This window comes from Bubalus kerabau, chromosome 8 (genome assembly GCF_029407905.1).
Source record: "Bubalus kerabau isolate K-KA32 ecotype Philippines breed swamp buffalo chromosome 8, PCC_UOA_SB_1v2, whole genome shotgun sequence".
Lineage (NCBI taxonomy): Eukaryota > Metazoa > Chordata > Mammalia > Artiodactyla > Bovidae > Bubalus > Bubalus kerabau.
This window is the reverse complement of record NC_073631.1, coordinates 116312238-116334611: the sequence shown is the minus strand read 5'-3', so window position 1 is coordinate 116334611 and position 22374 is coordinate 116312238. Positions and strand designations below refer to the sequence as shown.

At 42.0% G+C, this 22374-nt stretch overlaps 1 protein-coding gene across 1 annotated transcript; it reads right to left on the bottom strand.

Moving 5' to 3' along the window:
* Positions 1-2420: 2420 nt before the first annotated feature.
* Positions 2421-21732, bottom strand: GIMAP8 (GTPase, IMAP family member 8). The gene is made up of 4 exons (XM_055589418.1): positions 20606-21732; positions 17885-17957; positions 13285-13908; positions 2421-3097 (listed from the first exon to the last, which is right to left on the bottom strand). The coding sequence occupies exons 1-4, from the start codon at positions 21200-21202 to the stop codon at positions 2421-2423; spliced, it is 1971 nt and encodes a 656-aa protein (XP_055445393.1). The 5' UTR covers positions 21203-21732.
* Between the last annotated feature and the right edge of the window lie 642 nt (positions 21733-22374).

Genomic DNA, 22374 nt, shown 5'->3' with positions numbered 1-22374 from the left:
ACATGATACTTCCAGCTTTGTTCTTTTTCCTCAGGATCTTATCTTGTAGGGTAGTTCTGAAGTCAATAAATTCTTTCCATTTCTATCTGAGGATATTTTAAATATTAATTTTTGAAGAACAGTTTTGCTGGATAAATCCTGTGGGGTTTACAGACTTTTCTTTCAGTACTTTGAATGTGCCATCCTAAGGACCACTGGCTTCTATGGTTTCTGATGAGAAATTAGCTGTTAATCTTGTTGAGGATTCCTTGAATTCAATGTCACTTCTTTCTTTCTGCCTTCAAGATTCTTTCTTTGTCTTTGTCTTTTGTAATTTATAGTGGATATGAGTCTCTTTGAATTTATCCTACATGAAGTTCATTGAGTTTCTTAAAAGTGTAGATTAATGTTTTTCATCAAATTTTGGAAGCTTGCAGCCATTAAGTCTTCAAATATTCTTCCTGCCTCTTTTTCTTCTCCTCTGGCAATGTACATCATGTTGCTCAGCCCACACAATACTCACCTCATGCAGGTCCCTGATGTCACCTGCTCAATCACGGGTAGCACCTTGGGATTTGTTCCCACATTTAAGCCAAAGGGAAGCTGTGGCAAGAGGCACAGAATGGCTTCCATATACCTGCCTCTAATACCAGTTACTTTTGTTTGTCCTCGCTGTTGTGAAATGCTCAGAGTAGAAGATTCTTGAGTTGGCAGAGGCTAGTAAAGTGACTGTCACCCAGTTTAAAGGTCTTCATGCATCAAAGATACAAAAACTTCATCAGAGTCAAGGAATCTAAACATCTTCATTTCCTCTATATGGAAGCATGATCTTCCCCCAAGTCAGAAAAATAGGAATCATGAGGAGGACATGAATTCATAATAAATTTCTTCTTTATTATTTCACTCAACTGAATATATTTACACACACCTTCCAGAATTTATTAAGAGTTATACAGAGTACAAAAGTATTAATGATGACAATCCATGCTCTTACAAATGGGTTAATCTTGAGATAACCTAATATTTTGAAATTTTAAAAAAGCAGATGATATAGATCATGTCCTCAAAACATGGTTAGTATTGAAAACATCTGACCTTACACCTAACTGGGAGATTTCATAGTTCTCATTTATCACCCACACTAGATAGCTCTCAACATAATCTGCCTAGCCGTGAGTAGGAACCAAGAAGCAACCTTAAGTATGGAGACACCCATGCCAATGACTAGGGGCAGAAAGGCAGAAAGACACTGGAATGTCAGTGCTACACTGGCCCCAAACTGCTTACTCCTGGATTTCTTGACATAAGACACACAATAAACCCTTAATGTGTTTAAGCCATTATTATTTGAGTTCCTAAGCCTTGGGGAGGAGACTCCCAGTTGGCTCAGTGGTAAAGAATCCATCTGCCAATGCAGGAGACACAGGAGACTTGGTTTCATTCTCTGGGTTGGGAAGATCCCTTGCAGGAAGAAATGGCAACCCACTCCGGTATTCTTGCCTGGAAAAATCCCATGGACAGAGGAGCCTGTCCACAGTGGGCTACAGTCCGTGGGGTCATAAAGAGTTGGACATGACTGAGCATGGATGCATAAGCCTCAGGGAATGGGATGGGGGTGGAGAGAAAGAGAAAGGGAGACGAAGAGAGAAATAAATGCAAAGGAGTTTTCAGTAACTTTTTCTGAAAATTCTACAGGAAATCTAGAATTTTACTTAGAATTTTAAATTTTGCAAGATTATCTAATTAGCAATTTTACCATGCTTCTAATTTTTGTTCTAGTCTGTGCCACCATGAATGATTAGCAATAAAATCTTTTGATACGTCACAGATTCATGTCCATTTCCTCAGGGAGAGAAAAGAAGGGTAGACTGGGTCCCACTTTCCACTCCAGCTTGGAACAAAGGAGTAAGGAGTAACCACATAAGGAAAAGAAGGTCCTGAGAGCTGGGGAGCTAGGAGAACCTGGCAAGCAGTGCCCAGCAACAGAGGCTCACAAGAGTCCAACTTCTCCATTCTGCCATGCCCAGGAGTTGGCAGGACATTGTCTTACTCTCATGTAGCTGAATCCCCTGGTTCTCATGTGACTATCTGTATTCTGACCCCAGGCTCACTGTGGCCTTAGTTCCAGTGTCTGTCCTGACTCCAGTCTACCTACATAAGTGAAGTGATTCTTGTGACTTGACTCTGATCCTTAATATCAGCCTAATATCTGAAGCCCTTTCCAAGATTTCCCTACCTTATTTCTTCCTTCTCCTTTATTATCCCCTACTACTTGCCCTGTATATTTACCTACAAAGAGCTGAAGCATCACAAGCTGAGACGCATTCATCTCTCAAGCTCTCAAAGTCATGGTCCCTCTTCCCATTCCCCTGCCATTCCTCCCCCATGATTGTAGCCTGAGGGTATCTTCAACTTAAGGAGACCCCAGGCATTTCATTTTCCTAGAACCTTTCCTTTAAATTACTTAGTAATTTTGAGGGCTTTTCCTGAATATTTTTCATTATTTTGCCTACATTCCATGTACGGGGATGTTTATGCTGTCCACCGCCCTTTATCACTTCACTAGCCATTGTCAAAAGCTCTTTTGCCTGGTCTTCCCTGGCTTGGTCAGTTTCTTTGTTATTAAAAGCACAATATCTCCCCTTACATTTTTCAATTATGTTCTTAAGATACTTGTTATTTGTGTTATTGACATAATCATCAAGTTTCCCAGTCTCTAGGTCTTCCTTCCTGGTGAACAGCACGATCATGTATTTCATAACTTCTGCTCCAAAGATGCGCTCTAGGTCCACCACTGCCTTTTTGTCCTCTGTAGTGATCCGTCCCAGCTCTAACACCAAAACCAGAACTGTACTCCCTTCTTTATAGTAGGGCCTACAGTCCTTGACTGCCTTCTCCAGCTGGGATAGGTCCCCTTCAGCTCTGGACTCCTGACAGAGTGCTGGAGTGTCCATAACCACAACATCCTGCCCGTTCCATGTTCTCCTGCCAACGTGGCAGCTCGTGGTAACCGGCTGTGCTTTCAGCTGAGAGTGGAACTCCGGGCTCCCAAGGATGGTGTTCCCACTGGCACTCTTCCCAGTCCCACTCTTCCCCACGAGGATAATGCACAGGGGCTCTGTTGAAAGGAAAGCAGGAGACATTACCCTATAAATGAGATCAGAGATGCACAGAGCTCTTACAATACATTTTATTGGGGTTTTCCTTATGACTTTGCACTTGTACTGCAATCTCACTCTTCTGTTCAGGCCTCATAGTTCTCAATTGTGAATTTTTACCAAGTTACTAATATCCACCTCAAAACAAAGAGAGAAAGAAGCCTATCTCATGCTCTTCTCTCCAGGAGAAATTATTGAATTATTTATCCTGAACCCACAATCTCATGGTTATACTTATAGGATAAAAATATATGTATATATCTTAAGTCCCTCTCTCATACCCTGAGAGAAAGTGGTTACCACCTACCTCTACAATCTTGTCTCACGTCCCCATTCCACCTCTAGAGGTGTGAGCCCTTCATCTCCATCAAGACCACGCCCCTTGGTCCCCTCACAAGTAGATGCTCAGTTCTACATCCTGCCTTCAAGTTGCTAGTGTACCCTCTGGAACATTCTGCTCAGTCCTCTAAACTCTATCCACTTTCCAAAGCCTGTTTCAAGTCAGGCTTCCTCCACGCAGCCCCTCTGACTTTCCCACATGCCTGTGCTTTTAGGATCTCCATTAAGAATGTGAAAAGGCACATTGAACAGACATGCTCCTTTTGGTCTGATGTTCTTTACAAGTGAGGATCTTTGAAGCAGAAGAGGACAGGATGAGTAGAACTAGGCTGGAAGAATCTGAGCTCAGGTCAATAGGACTTGTAGCACTGAGTAGATGGGGACTTCTGCTTAAGCTGTGGGTAGGGTAGTGTGGCTGGATCAATCAAACCCACGTAGGGCCATGTGGGGCATGACCCTCAGGAGCACCCAGGCTCCCTGTGCTTGTCCAGTAAAATGGCCCCCCTTCTCCAACAGAGGGAAGAGTAAAGAGCTAGGAGGCAGTCCTGGATCATTGGTTCTACACTTCTCTTCTTCCTCCCCTCTCCTCTCCTTCCCTCCCTCTGCCTCTACCTTTCCCCCGCCTTGACCTCTTTATCCACTCTCTTGGTTCTTTACTGTCTCATCACCAGCACTAAGTGCTAAGCCCTGGGCAACAGATACACTACAGGGAAGACAAGAGACTGGAAAAGGTCAACTTTTCCTCTCAAGATGCTCACCATCCAGTTGAAGACAGGAGAAGAGTCAGGAGAGAATTAGAGACCAAGTCAGGACTTCCAGGTGGCTCAGATGGTAAAAAATCTGCCTGCAATACAGGAAACCCAGGTTTGATCCCTGGGTAGGGAAGATCCTCTGGAGAAGGGATTGGTAACCCTCTCCAGTATTCTTGCCTGGAGAATCCCATGGACAGAGCAGCCTGTGGGCTACAGTCCATGGGGTCGCAGAGTTAGACACGACTGAGTGACTAACACTTGCTAACTTACTTACAGGACACTGTATGGAAAGGAACATAAATTTAGTAAAATGTGGGCTTCCCTAGAGGCTCAGTGGTAAAGAATCTGCCTGCCGATGCAGGAGACATGGGTTCGATCCCTGATCTGGGATGATTCCACATGCCACGATTATTGAGCTTGTGCTCTAGAGCCCAGGAGCTGAAACTACTGAGCCCACCACAACGAGAGAGTAGCCCCTGATCTCGTTGGGGCTACTTCCTGCAACTAGAGAAAAGCCCTGGCAGCAACAAAGACCCAGCACAGCCATAAATAAATAGTTTAGAAAATAATTTAGTAAAATTTGAGAAGGGGAGGAGCTAAGATGGCGGAGGAGTAGGACGGGGAGAACACTTTCTCCCTCACAAATTCATCAAAAGAACATTTAAACGCCGAGTAAATTCCACAAAACAACTTCTGAATGCCGGCAGAGGACATCAGGCACCCAGAAAAGCAACCTAAGTCTTCGAAAGGAGGTAGGAAAAAATATAAAAGCCAAAAAAAGAGACAAAAGAGGGAGGGATGGAGCTCCATCCCTGGAAGGGAGTCTTAAAAAGAGAGAAGTTTCCAAACACCAGGAAACCTTCTCACTGCCGAATCTGTGCCGAGCCTTGGAAGCACAGACGGCAACATAACAGGGAGGAAAAATAAATAAACAATTAAAACCTGCAGATTAGGAGCCCTATGGTAACTCCCCCAGCAGAGAAGCAGCGCAGATGCCTGCACATGCCACTAGCAAGCGGGGGCTGGGCAGGGAGGCGCAGCACTGCGCAGGCTGCATCGCTTAGAGTAAGGATCTGGCCTGAATAACCCGAGCACTATCTGAGCGAAATAATTTGGGCTAGCAAACCATACTGTGGGATATCTACCACGCAAAAAGCCAGCCCTAACCTAAGACACCGCCAGGCCCGTGCACGGAACAAAGGACTGAACAGAGATAGCCGGCTGCAGACCATCCCCCTCTGGTGACAGACAGTCAGAGCCGGAAGGGGGCATTCGCAGCCCCAGTGAGACATTATCTATAAAACTGTAAGCAGCCAAGTTTTGCTAACTAAAACTTCTCGGGGGTCTGGACGGTCAACATCCACCTGAGAAGGTGTGCTGGTTGTACACCTAGATAACTGAGCAGCGGGGAGGCGATAAGTCGCAGCAATCGCGCTTGCCAAACACCTCATCACCTGAGCTGCTCGTTCCTGGTAAGGGCACAAAACGCAGGCCCAACCAAGTCTGCGCCTCTGAGGACTGCCCAAGTGCCTGAACCTGAGTGGCTTGGACCTGGGAGGTGCAAGTAGCCCACGGCCGGACATGGATGGTTCCCAGCGGAGCAACCTAGAGCCTGAGCAGTGTGGGCAGGGAGGCTACACGCACCATGAGCGGGGGCAGGCCCAGTGTGGCTGAGGCACTGCAAGCACACGCCAGTGTTATTTGTTTGCAGCGTCCCTCCCTCCCCACAGCACGACTGAACAAGTGAGCCTAAAAAAAAAAAAAAGTGTCCTCTACCATCACCTTTGTGTCAGAGAGGAAAGCAGACACCGAAGAGACCAGCAAACAGAAGAAGCTATAACAGAGGGAACCGCCTTGGAAGCTACAGGCAATAGATTAAAACCCTGTGGTTCGTACCGACTTCATAGGAAGGGGCCTATAGATCTTGAGAAATGTAAGTCAGACCAAGGAATTAGCCGAAAATGAACTGAACCCACAATACCCACAACAAAACTAGAGAAAGTCCTAGATATATTTTTACTATTCTTACGATCATTCTTTCTTTCCTTTTTTTAAAATTTTTAAAGAATTTTAAGTCCTCTATTATTCCTTTAATTTTTACTTTTATAACCTACTATTACTTAGCAAAAAAAAAGACCCCCTTTTTTTTAAAAGCAAACTTCATATATATATTTTTTATAATTTTTTGACTTTTTTTTTCTTCTTCTTTTCTTTAACACTGTATTTTTGAAATTCCAAATGCTACTCTAGATTTTTAATTTTAGCTTTTTGGTATTTGTTATCAATTTTGTACCTATATATATTTTTTTTATATATATAATTTTTGTGACTTTTTTTCCCCTCTCTTTCTTTCTCTTCTTTTATATAACATTGTATATCTGAAATTCCAAACTCTACTCTAGATTTTTAATTTATGGTTTTTGGTATTTGTTATCAATTTTGTACCTATATTTTCTTTATAATTTTTGTGACTTTGTTTGTTTTTGTTTGTTTGTTTGTTTTCTCTCTTTCTTCTTCTTCTTCTTTTTTTTAACATTGTATTTTTGAAATTCCAAACTCTACTCTAGACTTTTAACTTTTGCTTTTTGGTATTTGTTATCAATTTTGTACCTATATTTTCTTTATAATTTTCGTGACTTTGTTTGTTTGTTTTTTCTCTCTTTCTTTTCCTTCTTCTTTTCTTTAACATTGTATTTTTGAAATTCCAAATGCTACTCTAGATTTTTAATTTTTGCTTTTATGTATTTGTTACCAATTTTGTACCTTTAAGAACCCAATCTTCAGTACCCATTTTTCACTAGGGGGCGAGATTACTGGCTTGACTGCTCTCTCTCCCTTTGGACTCTCCTTTTTCTCCACCAGGTCGCCTGTGTCTCCTCCCTAACCCCTCTCTACTCTACCCAACTCTGTGAATTTCTGTGTGTTCCAGACGGTGGAGAACACTTAGGGAACTAATTACTGGCTGGATCTGTCTCCCTCCTTTTCATTCCCCGCTTTTATCCTCCTGGCCACCTCTGTCTCCTTCCTCCTTCTTCTCTTCTCTGTATAACTCTGTGAACATCTCTGAGTGGTCCAGTTGTGGAGTGCACATAAGGAAGTGATTACTGGCTAGCCCACTCTCTGCTCTACTGATTTCACCTCATCTCATTCGGGTCACCTCTAACTCCCTCCTCCCTCTTCTCTTCTCCATGTAATGCTGTGAACCTCTCTGAGTGACCCTCATGGTAGAGAAACTCTTCATCTTTAACGTAGATGTTTTATCAGTGGTGCTGTATAGAAAGAGAAGTTTTGAAATGACTGTAAAAATTGGACCGATAACTGGAATCAGGAGGCTTAAGTCCAAACCCTGACTCCAAGGAACTCCTGACTCCAGGGAATGTTAATTGACAGGAGCTCATCAAACGCCTCCATACCTACACTGAAACCAAGCACCACACAAGGGCCAACAAGTCCCAGGGCAAGACATACCAAGCAAATTCTCCAGCAACAAAGGAACACAGCCCTGAGCTTCAACATACAGGCTGCCCAAAGTCACCCCAAAACCATAGACATCTCATAACTCATTACTGGACACTTCATTGCACTCCAGAGAGAAGAAATCCAGCTCCACCCACCAGAACACCGACACAAGCTAACCTAGCCAAGAAACCTTGACAAACCACCTGTACAAACCCACACACAGTGAGGAAACACCACAATAAAGAGAACTCCACAAACTGGCAGAATACAGAAAGGACACCCCAAACTCAGCAATTTAAACAAGATGAAGAGACAGAGGAATACCCAGCAGGTAAAGGAACAGGATAAATGCCCACCAAACCAAACAAAAGAGGAAGAGATAGGGAATCTACCTGATAAAGAATTCCAAATAATAATAGTGAAAATGATCCAAAATTTTGAAATCAAAATGGAATCACAGATAAATAGCCTGGAGACAAGGATTGAGAAGATGCAAGAAAGGTTTAACAAGGACCTAGAAGAAATAAAAAAGAGTCAATATATAATGAATAATGCAATAAATTAAATTAAAAACACTCTGGAGGCAACAAATAGAATAACAGAGGCAGAAGGTAGGATTAGTGAATTAGAAGATAGAATGGTAGAAATAAATGAATCAGAGAGGAAAAAAGAAAAACGAATTAAAAGAAATGAGGACAATCTCAGAGACCTCCAGGACAATATTGAATGCTACAATATTCGAATCATAGGGGTCCCAGAAGAAGAAGACAAAAAGAAAGACCATGAGAAAATACTTGAGGAGATAATAGTTGAAAACTTCCCTAAAATGGGGAAGAAAATATTCACCCAAGTCCAAGAAACCCAGAGAGTCCCAAACAGGAAAAACCCAAGGCGAAACACCCCAAGACACATATTAATCAAATTAACAAAGATCAAACACAAAGAACAAATATTAAAAGCAGCAAGGGAAAAACAACAAATAACACACAAGGGAATTCCCATAAGGATAACCGCTGATCTTTCAATAGAAACTCTTCAAGCCAGGAGGGAATGGAAAGACATACTTAAAGTGATGAAAGAAAATAACCTACAGCCCAGATTATTGTACCCAGCAAGGATCTCATTCAAGTATGAGGGAGAAACCAAAAGCTTTACAGACAAGCAAAAGCTGAGAGAATTCAGCACCACCAAACCAGCTCTCCAACAAATACTAAAGGATAGTCTCTAGACAGGAAATACAAAAACGGTGTATAAATTCGAACCCAAAACAATAAAGTAAATGGCAACAGGATCATACTTATCAGTAATTACCTTAAGCGTAAATGGGTTGAATGCCCCAACCAAAAGACAAAGACTGGCTGAATGGACACAAAAACAAGACCCCTACATATGTTGTCTACAAGAGACCCACCTCAAAACAGGGGACACATACAGACTGAAAGTGAAAGGCTGGAAAAAGATTTTCCATGCAAATAGGGACCAAAAGAAAGCAGGAGTAGCAATACTCATATCAGATAAAATAGACTTTAAAACAAAGGCTGTGAAAAGAGACAAAGAAGGACACTACATAATGATCAAAGGATCAATCCAAGAAGAAGATATAACAATTATAAATATATATGCACCCAACACGGGAGCACTGCAATATGTAAGACAAAAGCTAACAAGTATGGAAGGAGAAATTAACAATAACACAATAATAGTGGGAGACTTTAATACTCCACTCACACCTATGGATAGATCAACTAAACAGAAAATTAACAAGGAAACACAAACTTTAAATGATACAATAGACCAGCTAGACCTAATTGATATCTATAGGACATTTCATCCCAAAACAATGAATTTCACCTTTTTCTCAAGCGCACATGGAACCTTCTCCAGGATAGATCACATCCTGGGCCATAAATCTAGCCTTGGTAAATTCAAAAAAATAGAAATCATTCCAAGCATCTTCTCTGACCACAATGCAGTAAGATTAGATCTCAATTACAGGAGAAAAACTATTAAAAATTCCAACATATGGAGGCTGAACAACACGCTGTTGAATAACCAACAAATCATAGAAGAAATCAAAAAAGAAATCAAAATTTGCATAGAAAGGAATGAAAATGAAAACACAACAACCCAAAACCTGTGGGACACGGTAAAAGCAGTCCTAAGGGGAAAGTTCATAGCAATACAGGCATACCTCAAGAAACAAGAAAAAAGTCAAATAAGTAACCTAACTCTACACCTAAAGCAACTAGAAAAGGAAGAAATGAAGAACCCCAGGGTTAGTAGAAGGTAAGAAATCTTAAAAATTAGGGCAGAAATAAATGCAAAAGAAACAAAAGAGACCATAGCAAAAATCAACAAAGCCAAAAGCTGGTTCTTTGAAAGGATAAATAAAATTGACAAACCATTAGCCAGACTCATCAAGAAACAAAGGGAGAAAAATCAAATCAATAAAATTAGAAACGAAAATGGAGAGATCACAACAGACAACACAGAAATACAAAGGATCATAAGAGACTACTATCAGCAATTATATGCCAATAAAATGGACAACTTGGAAGAAATGGACAAATTCTTAGGAAAGTACAACTTTCCAAAACTGGACCAGGAAGAAATAGAAAATCTTAACAGACCCATCACAAGCACAGAAATTGAAACTGTAATAAAAAATCTTCCAGCAAACAAAAGCCCAGGTCCAGATGGCTTCACAGCTGAATTCTACCAAAAATTTAGAGAAGAGCTAACACCTATCCTACTCAAACTCTTCCAGAAAATTGCAGAGGAAGGTAAACTTCCAAACTCACTCTATGAGGCCACCATCACCCTAATACCAAAACCTGACAAAGATGCCACGAAAAAGGAAAACTACAGGCCAATATCACTGATGAACATAGATGCAAAAATCCTTAACAAAATTCTAGCACTCAGAATCCAACAACACATTAAAAATATCATACACCATGACCAAGTGGGCTTTATCCTAGGGATGCAAGGATTCTTCAATATCCACAAATCAATCAATGTAATACACCACATTAACAAATTGAAAAATAAAATCCATATGATTATCTCAATAGATGCAGAGAAAGCCTTTGACAAAATTCAACATCCATTTATGATAAAAACTCTCCAGAAAGCAGGAATAGAAGGAACATACCTCAACATAATAAAAGCTATATATGACAAACCCACAGCAAACATTATCCTAAATGGTGAAAAATTGAAAGCGTTCCCTCTAAAGTCAGGAAGAAGACAAGGGTGCCCACTTTCACCATTACTATTCAACATAGTTTTGGAAGTTTTGGCCACAGCAATCAGAGCAGAAAAAGAAATAAAAGGAATCCAAATTGGAAAAGAAGAAGTAAAACTCTCACTATTTGCAGATGACATGATCCTTTACATAGAAAACCCTAAAGACTCCACCAGAAAATTACTAGAACTAATCAATGATTATAGTAAAGTTGCAGGATATAAAATCAACACACAGAAATCCCTTGCATTCCTATACACTAATAATGAGAAAACAGAAAGAGAAATTAAGGAAACAATTCCATTCACCATTGAAACGGAAAGAATAAAATACTTAGGAATATATCTACCTAAAGAAACTAAAGACCTATATATAGAAAACTATAAAACACTGGTGAAAGAAATCAAAGAGGACATTAATAGATGGAGAAATATACCATGTCCATGGATTGGAAGAATCAATATAGTGAAAATGAGTATACTACCCAAAGCAATTTATAGATTCAATGCAGTCCCTATCAAGCTACCAAGGGTATTCTTCACAGAGCTAGAACAAATAATTTCACAATTTGTATGGAAATACAAAAAACCTTGAATAGCCAAAGCAATCTTGAGAAAGAAGAACGGAACTGGAGGAATCAACCTACTGACTTCAGGCTCTACTACAAAGCCACAGTTATCAAGACAGTATGGTACCGGCACAAAGACAGAAATATAGATCAATGGAACAAAATAGAAAGCCCAGAGATAAATCCACGCACCTATGGACACCTTATCTTTGACAAAGGAGGCAAGAATATACAATGGATTAAAGACAATCTCTTTAACAAGTGGTGCTGGGAAATCTGGTCAACCACTTGTAAAAGAATGAAGCTAGAACACTTTCTAACATCATACACAAAAATAAACTCAAAATGGATTAAAGATCTAAATGCAAGACCAGAAACTATAAAACTCCTAGAGGAGAACATAGGCAAAACACTCTCCGACATACATCACAGCAGGATCCTCTCTATGACCCACCTCCCAGAATATTGGAAATAAAAGCAAAAATAAACAAATGGGACTTAATTAAACTTAAAAGCTTCTGCACAACAAAGGAAACTATAAGCAAGGTGAAAAGACAGCCTTCAGAATGGGAGAAAATAATAGCAAATGTAGCAACTGACAAACAACTAATCTCAAAAATATACAAGCAACTCCTACAGCTCAACTCCAGAAAAATAAATGACCCAGTCAAAAAATGGGCCAAAGAACTAAATAGACATTTCTCCAAAGAAGACTTACAGATGGCTAACAAACAAATGAAAAGATGCTCAACATCACTCATTATCAGAGAAATGCAAATTAAAACCACTATGAGGTACCATTTCATGCCAGTCAGAATGGCTGCAATCCAAAAGTCTACAAGCAATAAATGCTGGAGAGGGTGTGGAGAAAAGGGAACCCTCTTACACTGTTGGTGGGAATGCAAACTAGTACAGCCACTATGGAGAACAGTGTGGAGATTTCTTAAAAAACTGGAAATAGAACTGCCTTATGACCCAGCAATCCCACTGCTGGGCAAACACACTGAGGAAACCAGAAGGGAAAGGGACACGTGTACCCCAATGTTCATCACAGCACTGTTTATAATAGCCAGGACATGGAAGCAACCTAGATGTCCATCAGGAGATGAATGGATAAGAAAGCAGTGGTACATATACACAATGGAGTATTACTCAGCCATTAAAAAGAATACATTTGAATCAGTTCTAATGAGGTGGATGAAACTGGAGCCTATTATACAGAGTGAAGTAAGCCAGAAAGAAAAACACCAATACAGTATACTAATGCATATATATGGAATTTAGAAAGATGGTAACAATAACCCTGTGTACGAGACAGCAAAAGAGACACTGATGTATAGAACAGTCTTATGGACTCTGTGGGAGAGGGAGAGGGTGGAAAGATTTGGGAGAATGGCATTTAAACATGTATAATATCATGTATGAAACGAGTTGCCAGTCCAGGTTCGATGCACGATACTGGATGCTTGGGGCTGGTGCACTGGGACGACCCAGAGGGATGGTATGGTGAGGAAGGAGGGAGGAGAGTTCAGGATGGGGAACACATGTATACCTGCGGCGGATTCATTTTGATATTTGGCAAAACTAATACAATTTTGTAAAGTTTAAAAATAAAATAAAATTAAAAAAAATATTTGAGAAATAAAGGAGAAAGAGAGAAGAGTTGGTCAATAGATGATACCTGTCATTTTGATGTCCTCTCTGCCCTTCAGAAAATACAGTTCTTGGACATTTAGGTCTACTTTTTAAGTATGCATAAAAGGTTTTCTAGACCTCACTTACCTTTCTCTCTGAAAGTACAAGGCTTGTCCCCATTCTGCTGCACCATGCTCACAATTTCCTGCAGGAGTTTATTCACCTGGCATCGCTTCTCTTCCTCCGTAGCTCTGTAGTTGAAGACACTGTATTGGTTTTTGCATTTGTTGATGAGCTCCTTGAGCCTTTTACTTCTGGCTAAGAACTTTTCTAGGTCTGGATTCTCTAGATCTTCTTCCCTGGTGAGGAGAACGATCATGTACTCGATGAATTTGTCCCCAAAAATGCGTTGGATGGTGCTCAGCACCATGTCATCTTTCTCATTGAAGGAGCCCAGGGGGGTCACCAGCAGGAAAGCATGAGGACCTGGGTAGGTGTTGTTCTCAAGGTCTTGTTCAATGTCCTTTGAAGATAAGAAGTCTGGAGTATCAATGATCAAAACTTGCCTCTCTCTCCAGATTCTGCTCTCAGACATGCACCTCTGGGTTACTGGCTCTTCACTGTATCGAGTCTCAAAGACCCGCTTCCCCAGAAGGCTGTTTCCAACTGCACTTTTCCCCACACCACGCTTCCCCACCAGCAGGACCTTCAGGGCTGGTGGCCTGGGGCTCGGTTCCCATCCTGTTGTCTGCTGATGCTGCTCCCCTGACCCTGGGACAAAAGGACAGATTCAGAGTCGATTCTCACAGTAGAATACAGAGATGTGGACAGCTTTTAGGATAGCTCATAAACCTCTTTTGCGTTTTCGAAAATCTCTTGTTGCCAGTTTTTGTAGAGAACGGCCATGATGCTCTGAACCAGGAGACCTCTAGTCCCAGCCAGAAGCTACCCGTCAGTGAAAGCCATGAAAAGGGCCATGACCAACTTAAGAGAGGTGTAAAGGGCTTGAGATTTCTCAGGAACGTGAAAACGTTAAACGTGGCCTTAACTGGTCTTGAGCCTTGGAATTCCTCTTATTTTGCTACCAAAGTTAAGTACTGGGGCATGAAGTTCATGGCCTAAGGCAGAACCATGAAGAGTGAGTTTAAAATGCATCTTAGTGGTATATTCATAAAATAGAACACAACTCGGGAATTTAACAAAAAGTGATGGACTGATATGCAGCCTAGATGGGTCTCCAAAACACGCTAAGTGAAGAAAGCCAAACACAAAGCCACATGCTATGTAATGTCATTATCTGAAGTTCAAGAACACACAAAATTAACTCATATCAATGGAAGTCTAGAGAGAGGCTCCTTTCAAGAAGGGAGAGTAAGAACTCCTAAGGTGATGGAAATGCCCCGTATTTTTAGCTGCTGCTGCTAAGTCACTTCAGTCATGTCCGATTCTGCACAACCCCATGGACTGTAGCCCACCAGGCTCCTCCGTCCATGGGATTTCCCAGACAAGAATACTAGAGTGGGTTGTCATTCCCTTTTCCAGGGAATCTTCCTGACTCAGGGATCAAACCTGGGTCTTCTGCATTGCAGGCAAATTCTTTCAGTGCTGAACCAGCAAGGAAGCCTGGGAGAGTTACTACTTTCCCCAAAATCACCTCACACAAGCCAACGTCCTATGGAAAGTCTTCTCCAACCCCATCATTTCTATGGTGCTTCTTGGTCCCCATCATGTGTGATATTCCCTTACTGTCTCAAATCATTCAACCCAATTTTGTTCAATAACAGAAATATTTCTGGGGGTCTTGGCTGAAGGCCATAGACAGAACTTTAACTCCCTACCACTGTCTAAGTTCACGTATTTCTGGCTAATTTCACTCATCTGTAGAATGAGAATAATGAAAATAGCACCTTATTTATAGGATTGTTATGAGGACTATATTGTTGGGTTATTGTGAGAATTATATATTATATGCTATGAAGATTAAATAATTTATGGGCTTTATATATATATATATATATATATATATATATATATATATATATATATATATTTGGTCCAAAAGTTCTTTCAGATTTTTCCATAGAATGTGATGAAAAAATCTGAACAAACTTTTTGGCCAACCCAATATATTTCCCAGCACATAATGTCAGGATTCCCTGGTGGACAGTAAAGAGTCTGCCCGCAATGTGGGAGACCCAACTTGGATTCCTGGGTTGGGAAGACCCCCTGAAGAAGGAAATGGCAACCCAGTCCAGTATTCTTGCCTGGAAAATCCCATGGACATAGAAGCCTGGTGGGCTACAGTGCATTGGGTTGCAGAGAGTCGGATACGACTGAGTGACTGCACTTTCATTTTCAGTGTCGATCCTGCATTGCAGGCAGATTCTTTACTCTCTGAGTCACTGGGGAAGCCCTCAGCTGCAATAATTTTCATTATTAAAATTGTAAATTTGATTTACAATTACAAGAACACAGATCTCATCTACCTTAGTGTGAAATATTCAGTTCTTGCCCAGAACTAGCCTGGAAATAACCCAGGAGTCCATCAACAACAACAACAAAATGGCTGAATTAGTTGTATATGCCCATACCATGAACCAGTTACATCCACTGAACAAAACAAGGCAGATCTGTGCATACTGACTCATACTCTGTGCACGATACACCATTAAAGGCAATCACCACATGGATACTGAGCTCCATCTCGGAATTCTGAAGATGTTATTCTGTTTAGTGTTATCCATGAAGTTATTTTGAGCTTCCTAGGTGGCACAGCTTTCTTTAGAAAGCTTTCTTTAAAGAAAGTTGAGTGCTGAAGAATTTATGCTTTTGAACTGTGGTGTTGGAGAAGACTCTTGAGAGTCCCTTGGACTGCAAGGAGATCCAACCAGTCCATCCTAAAGGAGATCAGTCCTGAATATTCATTGGAAGGACTAATGCTGAAGCTGAAACTCCAATACTTTGGCCACCTGATGTGAAGAACTGACTCACTGGAAAAGACCCTGATGCTGGGAAAGATTGAAGGCAGGCAGAGAAGAGGATGACTGAAGATGAGATGGTTGGATGGCATTACTGACTCGATGGACATGAATTTGAGCAAACTCCAGGAGTTGCTCAGCTTCCTTCATAGCTCAGTTGGTAAATCATCTGCCTGTAATGCAGGAGACCCTGGTTTGATCCCTGGGTCAGGAAGATCCCCTGGAGAAGGAAATGGCAACCCACTCCAGTATTCTTGCCTGGAGAATCCAATGGACAGAGGAGCCTGACAGGACTAAAGTCCATGGGATCATAAGAGTCGGACATGACTTAGCAACTAAACCACCACCACCAGGACTAGCAGTTGGTGATGGACAGAGAAGCCTGGCATGCTACAGTCCACATGGTCCAAAAGAGTTGGACACAAATGAGCAACTGAACTGAACTGAACTGAGGTGGCCCAGTGGTAAAGAATGTGCCTGCCAGTGAGGAGATGCAGACTAGGGTTTAATCCCTGAGTCTGGAAGATCCCCTGCAGGAGGGCATGGCAACCCACTCTAATATTCTTGCCTGGAGAATCCCATGGACAGAGGAGCCTGGTGGGCTACAGTCCATGGGGTTGCAAAGAGTCAGGCACCACTGAGCAGGCATATATGTGGATTTATTTCTGCTTCCAGCAGGAGTCCAACATTGGGATGCCAGGCTGGAAGAAGAGGCTGAGGCAGGAAAGAAGCTGCAAGAGGCAAGCCCAGCTCTGAAACATTTGCAAGAAGGCTGGGGGCACCTGTGCCATGTCCAGAGCCTCTGCTGGTGCTGCACTTATTCACTAATGTTTGAGACTCCCTCGGGGACAAACTGTGGGCCCCAGCCTCAGCTAGGGCTCCAGGATGCATTATTTTTTTCCAGCTTTTGCCAATAAAATATTTATTTTTAATTGGAGGATAATTGCTTTACAATATTGTGTTGATTTCTGCCGTACATCAACATGAATCAGCCATAGGTGTATATATATATATATATATATATATGGCCCTTCCCTCTTGAACCTCCCACCCCATCCCACCCCTCTAGATTGCCGCCAAGCCCCGGTTTAAATTCCCTGAGTCATACAGCAAATTCCCACTAGCTATGTATCTTACATAGGGTAATGTATATGTTTCCATGCTACAATCTCTTCATTCATCCCACCCTTTCCTCCCCACCCCCACCATGTTCACAGGTCTGTTCTCTGTGTCTGCGTCTCCATTGCTGCTCTGCAAATAGGTTCATCAGCACCATCTTTCTAGATTCCATATATATGCATTAATAAACAATAATTGTTTTTCTCTTTTTGACTTACTTCACTTTGTATTCTAGGTTCATCTACCTATATTGTAGGTTCATCCACCTCATTAAAATGGACTCAAATGTGTTCCTTTCCATGGATGAGTAATATTCCATTGTATATATGTATCACAACTTCTTTATCCATTCATCTGTTGATGGACATCTAGATTGCTTCCATGTCCTAGCTATTGCAAATAGTGCTGCAACTCAATACCAGAAAAACAAATGACCCAATCAAAAAGTGGACAGAAGACCTAAGCTTGCATTTCTCCAAAGAAGACATACAGATAGCTAATAGACACATGAAAAGATGCTCAACATCGCTCATTATTACAGGATGAGTTTTTGTTCTAACTTATCTAGATAATTTTCCACTTTATTTTGATGCATGATGCATTCAAAAGAATACAGATATGAGCTTAACAGTTTTTAAGGATTATCTTACCATGTGGATGGTCCTTCCTCTGAGATGTGTCTTCATTCATACTATGCTGAGATGTGTCTTCATTCACAGAATCCTAGAAAGAAAACGAAAAGGGGAAATGAGGCACACAGATCTAAAATCTCAGTTTTTCACAAAGTAAAGGAATGGAGACACAAGTATATAATTCAGAATAATTTGATGATTAGAATGTGGTCACATCAGTCATGGTCATGGTCATGGTCCCTGCTGGCCTGTGTAGTTTCATCCATGATGAAACTGATCTTGGGACCCCACTGTTGCTACTGCTGCAATAGGCTTCCCAGAAGTAAGAAGGTTGGGTTTCTCTTTGTTTATCTCTTTCTGACTTACTTCACTCTGTATCTAGGTTCATCTACCTGTATTCTAGGTTCATCCACCTCATTAAAACTGATTCAAAGATGTTCCTTTCTATGGCTGAATAATATTCCATTGTATATATGTACCACAGCTTCTTTATCCATTCGTCTTTTGATGGACATCTGGATTACTTCCATGTCTAGGTGGATTTGTGGGGCTTAAATGCCATCTCACCCAGGGATTGTTCCTAAAGCACTTTCTAAATTTACTTTCCCACAGTCCCCACTATGAGCCATCAGGGAAGCCCATACTATTACTCCACTAGTAATAGTAATTCTTTCCAAAGTCTCCCAGGGTCCTTGCTATTCCTGGAGAAAATCCAGAAGCTTAAGGAGAGCTTCTGGACTCCCTGGAAGAAGAAACTAGTCAAGTGAGGCTTGTGCAGTGCCTTTGAAGGACAGGGAAGGGAGGAGATTGGAAATCAAGCTTCCCATGTTATCTCCAAGGTCTTCTTCCTTCACTGCACCCCCAGGAGAGAGATGATGCTTCTAACGTGAGATCCAGCACAATTTGGATCCTTCCCCATCCAGACAGGCAACTGGAGACAATGAAGGATGGACAGCCAAACACATAATTAACATCCCCTTCAACTGCCTGGAGAAGCCTCACTCCCCACAGTTAAACTGACATGAAATCATGAGACTTCCCTAGTGGTCCAGTGGTTAATAATCTGCCTGAAAATGCAAAGGACATGGGCTTAATCCCTAGTTCAGGAAGATTCCATATGCTGCAGGGCAACTAAGCCCAGGTGCCACAATTACTGAGCCTGTGCTCTGGAGTTCAAGTCCCAAAGCTATTGAAGCCCAAAAACTCTAGAACCCGTGATCCACAAAAAGAGAAGCCACTGAAATGAGATGCCCGTGCACTGCAACTAGAGTAGCCACCATTTGTCACAACTAGATAAAGCCCATGGGTGACAATGAAGACCCAGCACAGCCAAAAATAAAAAATAAATAAATAAAATGTTTCTTAAATTGGCATGAAATCAGAAGTCTTAAAATCAACTAAAATAGCACTCCACCTATTTGTGTGAAATGGATGGGTGCAGGAAGGGTAAGGCACAAGAATGAATAAGGGGGAAAAAGAGTAATTGTAAAATAGTACAGGCAAGAAGACCCTTGAGAGTCCCTTGGAGAGCAAGGAGAACCAACCAGTCCATCCTAAAGGAAATCAGTCCTGGATATTCATTAGAAGGACTGATGCTGAAGCTGAAACTCCAATATTTTGGCCACCTGATGTGAAGAATTGACTCATTTGAAAAGACCCTGATGCTGGGAAAGATTGAAGGTAGGAGGAGAAGGGGATGACAAAGGATGAGATGGTTGGATGGCATGACTGACTCGATGGACACGAGTTTGAGTAAACTCTGGGAGTAAACAGGGAGGCCTGGCATGCTGCAGTCCATGGGGTCACAGAGTCAGACATGACTGAGCGACTGAACTGAACAGGCAGGAGCAGAGAATGACCTGGATCAGATGGTAGTCATGGTGACAGAAAGAAGCAGGTGCTTCCAGGTGCCTCAGTCACACAAGACGATGACACCCTGGAAGCCAGATGCCAGCTGGCAGTGGTTTCAAAGCTGACATCTGCGCTTAGGTTTGAAAAGCATGGTGAGCAAGACAGTCATTGAGAAGAGAACTGAAGTTGTACAGATTTCAGAGGGAAAAACAAAATTCTGGACATGTTAATTTTGAGATACGTCAAGAGAGCAACGTCAAATAGCAATTGGATGGATAAAGGAATCAGAACTCAGAGGAAGGACCTAGACTGAAGGGATTAATTTGGAAACTATTAGCCATAGCTAAAGCTCAAAGCTGTAAAAATGCGGAATCACCTGAGGGAGAAAAAAGTGTCAAGAGTGGAGGAAGGGCTTGAATCAAGCCCTGAAGATGTCAGCTGTTAGAGATCGTAGAGGTGGACTCAGCAAACTCTTCGGTAGCAAGAGAGGAGAAGAAAACAAGGAGAGTGTGGTTTTACTGAAGCCAAGGGAAGAGAGGGTCTAATGAGTCATTTGTGTGTCCAGTACTATGAAGGGTAAAGTCAGAAAAGGACTTAAATGTATCTATTAATTTGCCAGTAAAGTAGCCTCATCTTTCCAGTTTATGGATAAATGTCCCCTTATTGCTGTCGTTGTTTAGTGGATAAGTCGTGCCCAACATTTTCGCGACCCCATGGAGCCCTGCCAGGCTCCTCTGTCCATGGGATTTCCCAGGCAAGAATACTGGAGTGCGTTGCCGTGTCCTTAAAAAAAAAAAAAAAATCCTATGCAACATTTCACTTATTTGTGCCTTTATCTCACCAGCTCTAACAACAGAGATCCTTGGAGACCTTAACAAGAATTCTCACCTGGAGTCTACTGTCTTCATCCCTTAAGTTCACCACATATGGTCCGTTGTTTTCCACCAAATACTTGACCTTGCAGAGGAGCTCCTTCACCTGGGCATCCTTCTCATCCTTACTTGCCTTGTTGTTGAAAGCGCAATATTGACCACCAAAGCACTGAACCAAGTCCTGAAGAGATGTGTTGTTTTTAACGTAGTCCTCCAGCGAGCCATCTTCGTCCTTCCGAGTGAAGACGATAATGGTGTGCCTCCTGGCTTTCTCTTCAAACACCTTCTGGATGTGCTCGGCTGTTTGTCTGTCCTCCACCGTATAGTTGCCAAGGGAAACTACCAGAAGCAGAGCATGGAGGCTGGGAGCCGAGAGCTCCAAGCAGCGCTTAATGTTATCCGCAAAAGCGATGTCATCTATTGAAGAGAAAAGGTTGGGGGTGTCGATGACCACAACCTCCCTCCCCTGCGTGACCCCACTCTCTCTCTGGCAGCTTCTAGTCACCGGCTGGTCACTGAACCTGGACTCAAACACAGCTTTGCCCAGAATGCTGTTTCCTGTGGCACTTTTCCCTGCGCCACGCTTCCCTAAGAGAAGAAGCCTCACTTCCATCGTGGAGGAGCCCCGCTCTGACTCGCTCTCGTGACTTGGGCTTCGAGTGCTTCTGTTGGGACAAAAAAGAAACACATCAGTAGTCAAAGCTCAGCTGGTAAAGAATCTGCCTGCAATGCGGGAGACCTGGGTTTGATCCCTGAGTTGGGAAGATCCCCTAGAAAAGGGGAAGGCTACCCACTCCAGTATTCTGGCCTGGAGAATTCCATGGACTACAGTCCATGGGGTTGCAAAGCGTCAGATGACTGAGCCACTTTCACTTTCAGTAATCAACTCACAGAGTGAATAGAGGAACTGCATGAAAGTACCTTCTGTTTCTGACTCTTTTCTTTGAGGATTTGGACAACTGAAGTCCTAGACTCAGACTAGACGGGGACAAGGAATCCTGTTTCCCAGATTCTTCTCTGTGCTCTTGTCTCTAAAACAAACCCATGTCCTTGCTAGCTAGACCTCAATTCAGAGCTGGGTATTTTACCACCCTCCAGTTTCCTTTTTGAAAATCAGACTGGGAGGGGTGGGGTTTATTAAGTTATAAGTGTTTGTTGTAAAATTTGGGAAAACCTTAAAAATGATGAAGGAGAAAATAAAATTCATCTTTACTCCCAACACCAAAAAAAAAAAGCAAAAAGAAAATAAATTTAAAAATAAATCCATATTGGTAAAAATGTCAAAATATTGTTGATTGCCTAAACAAACACTGACCCCTTCTCAATACACTTCACCAACTCTACATGCTGGAGGAAATCTACACACTCACTGAGATACGGGGGGGACGCAGATGGCCATGTGCTAATTAATCCCTGGAATTTGTGACCAAGTGCATTACTTTACCTGATTCAGGGCTTAGCCAGTATAACTAAGGACCTTGTGATGGGGAGATATCCTTGGGTCACCATGGTGGTGGTAGTTTAGTTGCTAGGTTGTGTCCAACTCTTGGCAAACCCGTGGACTGTAGCCCGCCAGGCTCCTCTGTCCATGGGTTTCTCCAGGCAAGAATACTGGAGTGGGTTGCCATTTCCTTCTCCGGGGGATCTTCCCAACCCAGGAATCAAACCTGGGTCTCCTGCATTGCAGGCATCTTATTTACCAACTTAGCTATGAGGGTCACTGAGGTGGGTCCAATATAATCACGTTATGAGAGGTTCTAGAGTGAGAAGAGATGGGTGAACAGA

What these genes read in the sequence shown, in the direction of transcription:
- GIMAP8 (XM_055589418.1), bottom strand. Translation starts at nt 21,202, where the DNA reads ATGGAAGTGAGGCTTCTTCTCTTAGGGAAGCGTGGCGCAGGGAAAAGT. An exon ending in ATGAAGACAGTAGACTCCAG is followed by an intron (nt 17,958 to 20,605) that starts GTGAGAATTCTT and finishes TTTTCTTTCTAG; the next exon opens with GATTCTGTGAATGAAGACAC. An exon ending in TTGTACTTTCAGAGAGAAAG is followed by an intron (nt 3,098 to 13,284) that starts GTAAGTGAGGTC and finishes TCCTTTCAACAG; the next exon opens with AGCCCCTGTGCATTATCCTC.